This window comes from Hydractinia symbiolongicarpus, chromosome 14 (assembly GCF_029227915.1).
Source record: "Hydractinia symbiolongicarpus strain clone_291-10 chromosome 14, HSymV2.1, whole genome shotgun sequence".
Classification (NCBI taxonomy): Eukaryota; Metazoa; Cnidaria; class Hydrozoa; order Anthoathecata; family Hydractiniidae; genus Hydractinia; species Hydractinia symbiolongicarpus.
The window spans coordinates 18,695,757-18,703,605 of record NC_079888.1 but is presented as its reverse complement, the minus strand read 5'-3'; the positions used below and the strand labels follow the sequence as shown (position 1 = coordinate 18,703,605).

Genomic DNA, 7,849 nt, shown 5'->3' with positions numbered 1-7,849 from the left:
TGCTCATTTATTCCTACCATCAACTCATAACAGAAATTCCCTTTCCGTCAGTGCCCAACATGGTTAACCTTAAAGCGGCAGGTGGTCAACAATCGTATTCAATGACGACAGAGTATCGGCCACAATTCACAGTCAAAAACAAAACTGAAACACAGTGAATGCAAATGTGTTCTCTACATAAATATATTTATCTTTTTATACAACAACAACAGTAACTTCCCCACCAAAAGATTCAATCATAACTATTTTCATTTATAATAAAAAAAATAAAAATTTAGATAATTTTATCAGAACAGTGACTTAACTGCGAATTTTATAGATTGTAAGGGAACGTGACAAAGCCAACGTCGAATCGTCGTTCCTTTCATCCTTAAAAATCCAATCAAGCCACTGTTTTACGCAATAGGCGCATAAAGTAAAATATACCTCATGCGTTCAAGTTCTCTAAAGACTTCCTATTAAAATCTCGTTAAAAATAAAGTACAAAAAACCTACGTAAGATAAAAATATGTTCAAACATATTTAAAACAAAAGGTACTAAACTATTATTTGTTAATTAAACTTAATACGAATTGTATGTGTGTAGATAAAAGTGCCGTAAAAGGCAGGAAAGGGGAAAGGTGGAAGTACAGCTCGGGAGCAAAGCACTTTCCACAAAGATGATCAATTATTGTGGAATTACACTAAACATTCTAATTGATCAAACTTAATAAAAATTTGGATAATTTGATCAAAATAGTGACTTAGCCTCTAGTATTAAAGATTAAAAGGGCGCGAACGTCTAATCGTTCCTTTAATCTTTAAGAATACAATTAAGACACTGTTTTACTCAATAGGTGCATAAAGTGAAATATACCTCATGCGTTCAAGTTCTCTCAAGACTTCCTATTAAAATCTCTTTAAAAAAAAAGTACAAAAAACCAACGAAAGAAAAAAATATGTTCAAACATACAGAAAACAAAAAATACTAAACTATATTCATTAATTACACTTAATACGAGACAGTGTGTATAGAAATTTTTTAAATGTTTCACGCCAAAAAAGGGTTGGCTATTCAGGACCACAGGGTTCGCCATATCAGAAAATTAAGATGGTCAGTCGGTACTTTGTTCTAGAAGATTTAAATTCAAATCAAACATGAAAACCAACAAGCAAAAAAGTTGTTTAAATAACTACTGATTTATTAGCAGAGAAGAGTTCAAATAAGGGGTAGCCCACTGTAAAAATTGCTGCAAGCTTAGCGAAACAAAAATCAAGGCTACATGCAAAAAGAGCTATTTCAGTACTACAAACTGAAGAACGTTATAAATAATATATTAAGTAAAAATAAATTAACTAACAATAAAAATATTTTTAGACTTATTGTTAACAATAGAGTAACATAGCAACTATACATAACATATAGCCCACTATACATAGAATGGAACTCCATTTTATGTAGTACTGACAATCATTAAGACTGGCAATTTCAAAGAACATCATTATTTATTTAAAACTACTTCATGACGGACCTGTTTTTATTTTAAATAGGTATATCTTCCTCTCCATTGTCTGTTGATAGAGGAACTTCAGGTTCAATTTCAAAATATTTAGGAGAGGGTGGCTGTGGGTCATCTTCTATTGTCCGGCTGTCGTCTGCGTTAAATTTAAAACAATCCCGAGTAGTGGAGTCACTCTGCTCCGGTTCAATTTCAAAATATTTTGGGGATTTCGATACGGCGTCTGTTGAAGACTTATCAGCCTGTGGTTGTTCTTTTAAGTCCTGCGACGTGGTATTCAATGGCTGGTACCCGCCTGCATCGCTAACGTCGCTTGGGTTCAGAGCAGCGTAACCGCTACCATCTTTCTTTTGCTTATGTTTTTGCAAAGCGTCGTCGAGGTCAGTGTACTGGTGTACTATCTTTTTCTCATCCATCTCGGCGTAAACAGGACCACCTATGACAGCAGTTGTGTAGTTTGGTTTGTGCTAAAGACAAATAATTATGGGGTACGTTAGATAGTCCTAATTACATCTTGCATTACAAAGAAAAACCACCTGCGCTAGACATTGTGTAGCGACGGCGAAGGCAACAACAAAAACAACAACAAGGACAATAGCGACAGAGGGACGACAGAAACGACAACAACATAACATAATTTTAACTTTTGACAGACGTTTATCGATGTACCTTTTTCTTTAACTTCTTTAGTTCAGGATAATCATACGTAGGATCGTCCTTTTTTTTGTTAGCCGCTATTACTATTATCGAATCTGGATCAAGGTATACCGCATCACCTGAACAAAATGGCAAGCAGAATATTAAAAGTTAGGTTGAACATTGGAAATTTGCGTGTAGGTTCTTGTTAGATTATCTAGGTTCAAGCCTTGGCTCCTTAATTTTCAAAAAATTCTTTAGCTTAGCCAGTTCATTAGACAAAACCTTACGAAATTTAGGTGCAGATACTAACGTTGGAGTAGCTATCCAAAAGGCATAACATCTGATTGCAGTATGTATTGATTTACATTCTTCATGGTATGTAATAATTTTAAAGGAGTAATCACTAGTGTGTACTTAGTTACCTCAGTCAAAAACACTCGATTTGCAATAAAGAAATAACTTTTCTCACTTATTTTTTTGCTCTTTTAAATTTTTTCTCTCGAAAATATGGTCTTTTTTCACTAAATTTTTCCTAAGCCAAAAGGCAATGAAGCAACCTTTTCGTTCTATAATAATAGACGTTACATCAATAACTATCGTAAAAAAACTCGTTTATTGTGTGATAATTTACACACGCTAAATCAGTCTTGCGCAAGAAATTACGATGCGGGAAACAAATTTGTACGAAGGTATTTTAAGGATAAAATTCAGAAAAGTCAGATTCAAGGATGGATATTAAAATTAAAATTCGCTACAGGTTCTGTTCTCTTTTTAATTATCTTTGTTCCTTTCAAATGCGTCGATGGTTTGTTGATATGTACTGTTGTGAGAATCGTTTCATTCGTGCGACTATTTTTCACCTGATAGAGACACCCCTCAATTCATAAGTTAAAACAAAAAAAGAAAAATCTCTTTCACTTACCAGAAGAGCTTTTTGGCTTGCAGTCAACTGGCTTTAAGTAACCAGGATTTTCTAGAAAAAAAGCAAAATGAATTTTCGGTAATGATACTTAAATGTATTTGCACAGGGAAATAAACAAAAATGGGGGGAAATTTTTTATTAAACGCTATGCACCTACAAACAACATCCCAAGTCATAGGATTAAGTGTCAAAACATTCTAATAGAAGCAAGAAAACTGTAAGAATTTTACCAGTATAAAACAAGCAAAGGCTATTATTCTGTACAGTTTACGAATTGACCAAATAATCCGATAAATACTCTAAAAGAATTACAAAAACTCTGCTTTAAAATGTCCACGTATTTAGCACAATTGGTATGTTTAACAACTGAGCCGTTAATCTTTTTAGGCGGAATATTCTGTGCAGAGTAAAGGAATCAAAAATTTTGATTGGCTGGCGGAAACTCCTGTCAGCAAATTAAAATTATTCAAAACCTACAAAATTTTTTGCCAACCTAAATTATTTTGTTCGGAATATTCAGCCTAGCTGAAATTAGCCTTTTGTCCACTTTTTGTTCTACTCACCAATATCATCGATTTCACACACAGTGTCAGGAAAAACATCTGATGGAGAGTGGTAATGGTCTTCATCGTCTTTCTGCTTTAGCAAACGAACCTTGGATTGCTGAAGTTTCTAGGATTTATAATAAAAGTTAAAATTATATCCGGTTGCAAACTAAGATTTTTTTTATGTCTCAAAATAGTAAGATTGGATGATTTTTTGATAGCATTCCCAGGGAGATTTTATCAGAGAGTACCTGCCCCGTGCGGCACAAAATGTAATGTAGGAATCAAAATATCACATTTGACATTTAATATGCCGGCCGTTACAATTATACCAATCAGGAAACTTTTACCTGTACTAAAGCACCATGTTAGACACCACAAAAATACATTGCTGACATACAAAACAAGAATTAACCTACGTCTCTTTTGAATCCCACTTTGTCGTTGCTTTTGTTATTCCTAAACAGAAAATTTACAACAATCTTAAGTCAAATCTTACACACCTAATGGACATTTGTAGATAGACAACAAAAAGGTAAAATAGATAAGCATTAATTAGACATACTAATAATGCAAGCAGAATGTCATTTCCATGTCAAACGGAAAATAATTTTCAGAAAATTTTAAAGGTTCTTTAAGCAAAAACATTATGTCGTAAAAAAATAGCCAATAATCTTTTAACTGTCACAATGTGCTTGCTTCTCTGATATAACTGGCCTCTCAATTTGCTTATGGTGGCCATCTTTACAGAGCATTCTTAATTTTACAAGATGTTCCCTTCTTTTGTCGATTTTCGATGTCTAAGCACACAACATTACAGATTTCAGACTTACTTTAATGGAGAGCATAGTAATTTACGGTGATGAAAAAATTTTTATATATCAAACAATATTGTAGGCGTTTAAAAACGACTTCATTATAGTGGCTTAAAGCCACTGAATGTTTGTTGTGAAACGAAATATGGATTTCTCCTGCAATTATTAATGCTATAATTTATCAGTTATTTGACTATCCTATTTTCAACACAGAGAAAATAATTGTCTTCCTTCAATAAGTATAAAGTAAGGCGAAGTAAGCAAAATAAAACCTTCTTCTCTTTCTGCACACGCACAAGATGACACCAATTAGTATGAAAACAACAACAACAACAACAATACTAATCACAATAATGATGGTAATATTGCCATTATCTTTGCTGCTTTTAACAGGAGTTGGATTAAGTACTGGTGTAGTTGATGCGACTTGGGTTGTGGTCACCTAAAGGGAATAATTCCGAAAAAACTTTCCAAAAAAGTTGTCCATCAAAAAGAAAGAAATTGGTTACATAATTTACCGTCAAGTTTTTGCTTTCGATTCCGTCTAAAAAGTACAAACAATAAATTAAGCTAAAAACATGGCATTTAGACTTAAAGAGAAAAAAATAAAACGTGGGAAGTATGTTATAATACATACAATGATGATAGCCTTCAAATTTAAACATAAGACAGGACTGTGACACCTGTGGACAGTGAACCTCAAGTCTGATCAAAAGACCTTCGTATATTTTCTGCTCTCCTGGATTGATGGTGAACTAAAATTCAGTAAAGAAAAAGAATACATAAGAATACATAATTTACTATCCTTTTTTCAGGAATTTTGTAAAATGAAACAGTTGAAAAACAACCTACAAACAAACAATTTCATGACCAAACAACATAAAAAGAGAAAAAAAGATGACCCATGAGATATTATGAGACATCATTAACCGTTAGGCTCCGAAATGCATGGAGTGACCCAATTTTACAAAATTGGCTCTATTTTGATCCAAAGTGGTCCCTAGTTACCAATGCAGGACACACGCCAGCTGTTTTAAAATCATTTTGAAGTCATTTGGCCATAAACATAAAAGTGCAATGCAATGACTTCGCGAATTTTATATAGCTATTGAAGTCGGTCGAATGCATTTATGTTATGGTGTAAGTTTGAAAATTATTCATACTTTTTCTGCTACTTCAAATGAAAATAAACACGTCTACTTTGCTTGATCAATAGAAAATCAACTTGGTTGGGGAGGCAAAAAATTACGATGAGAATATATATATTTTGATGACAACAAAAATGGCCTGTCAATACATAATTTTTTTCAGAAATTTGTTAAATTGGTTGGTTAAAAACACTTAAAATGATATATAAATGGTATATAAGGTACATAATTAAAGTATATATGTCATGCATAATTAAACATGTTATGACAAATAGTTACTACACTACTAGCAAAAATGCAGCAATACCAACTTGACCCTGGTACAGGAGTGTTCAAGTGGCCATTTTACAATCCGGAATCTGGGTTGGAAAAAGTGGTCTGCAATAAGGTCAACAAAATCTTTTTAAAATTGGCATAATTGGCTTTATTTGCATTGATGATAGAGATGGAAATGATGATAGAGATGGAAATGTTTAATGTTGAGACATTTTACTGTATATGTATGTTCAATATGATCAGGAGAAACAGATTTCAGGAAAGAAAATACAGCTGGATGTCCAATAAAGACTTTTTTAATTTAAATGTTCGTACAGGAAGAATAATATTTTATAATTTTAACTGTGTTTATAATCCCAGTCACTTACGCTACTTTCCACAATAGTCTTGATTTTTTTGGACCACTGAAGAAATTCATTTCAGACACTCCAGGGAGAAAATATTTGTTTTATGTGCTGAAATGTTTAGTTCCACATAAAAATCTACAAATATGTTAGCCAAACATAAATTTCAATATCATTTGAACATAAATAATATATATTATTTAAAAATATTTCTTACATCAAGGGAGGACAGAAATTAAAGTAAATTGCACAGAACCGACAGGCCTGCAACATGGTAATGTTTTCATTGCCGTCTCAAAGTTGGAAAATATACAAGATGCCCTGGGGACAAAGTTTATAATCATACCCTAACAGCCTGCCTTTTCCTTTTTTCTTCAATGTAAAAGTGCTTTGATTTTCTTCCTTCTGTAAACAAATCTTCCCATTTATCAATGTTCCAATATTTGCAGTTATCAGATATAATATTGCATTTAGATTTAGCTTGTCCTGGTATCACAATTTCACCAATTTGGTAAACCGTTGATTTATCTTGAAGTTTCACCTGATGTAATGCCAACCCTAGGATATGACTATTCTTAAAGTGAAACTTACATCCTAAAAACAACGAAATGTCGTCACTCAGCAAACCAACATAAAAAAAATTTGCTGTCTTACCAGAATATAGATTAAATTTTGTATTCTTTTTCCACGTAGCAGTTATAGAATTTAGGAAAAAACTAAAATGATGCACAAACATACTTATTGCTTAAAACATTTTGGTGGTTGAATTTAATTATTTTTCTTTTGTTATTTTAAAACAAATACTTTTTTATGAAGTAATGTCACTCTTTATTTAATAAAGAGCCCTGATAAAAAGTTGATATTATCAAACAAACAGATATATCCTGCTTTCTTGTAATATATCTTTTAAACTTAACAAATTAACTCACCAACAATATGACCAGGACTGCTTACACATTTTTTTTCTCCACTCTCTTTTTGAAAGAAAGTTTTCCCATATTCACATTTGCACTTTAAAAAGCACTTGCTAAAGCTCTCCTGGTAGGCTGTGTATATATTGCAATCTTGACTACATGTGGGAAAACGAAACACATCTGCAGTAGATCTCCATACAGAGTATTGATTAAAAACAACTGGAAACAACATCCACATTAAAAGAAAGATTGGCCATTTCATCCTTTCTGATCATCCTTGACTATTTTTACTTCAGTATCTACTTCAAAGATCTCTAAAACAAGTTATTTGAATGCTAAATAGATGGGAAGTTGTCTAAAAACCTTTTTAATGACATCAAATAGAGCATAGCTATAAAACTAACATTAATGTAAATATGTTGTAAAATATAAAACTTAATGACTAAAAACAACAGCTCATTATATCAGTGATTCTCACTTTGACATTTCAGCCAATTCCTGTGCAAGTACCTGCCCCAATCTCACACGCATTTTTTGTTGTTTTAATAGGATGGCTTATAGGTAAAACCATAAAGTTATATGTAGCAAGCAAGTTCACAAATAGTCGCAAGAGCCATTTGTTTACGTAATCATACAGACAGTATATATTACATTATAATTTTTTATCAGGAGTATAAAGGAGGCAGTACGGTACTTTAACCCAATCAGGTAAGTTCTACCCGATCGGGTAAGTCTGCAACATCCCAA

At 32.6% G+C, this 7,849-nt stretch overlaps 1 protein-coding gene across 1 annotated transcript; it reads right to left on the bottom strand.

The window, feature by feature from the left end:
• Positions 1–150: 150 nt before the first annotated feature.
• On the bottom strand, positions 151–7,453 carry LOC130625534 (uncharacterized). The gene is made up of 10 exons (XM_057440637.1): positions 7,118–7,453; positions 6,535–6,782; positions 5,058–5,175; positions 4,939–4,964; positions 4,693–4,862; positions 4,025–4,064; positions 3,624–3,732; positions 3,061–3,111; positions 2,169–2,275; positions 151–1,966 (listed from the first exon to the last, which is right to left on the bottom strand). Exons 1-10 carry the CDS (start codon positions 7,362–7,364, stop codon positions 1,523–1,525), a joined length of 1,560 nt encoding a protein of 519 aa, XP_057296620.1. The 5' UTR covers positions 7,365–7,453; the 3' UTR covers positions 151–1,522.
• Between the last annotated feature and the right edge of the window lie 396 nt (positions 7,454–7,849).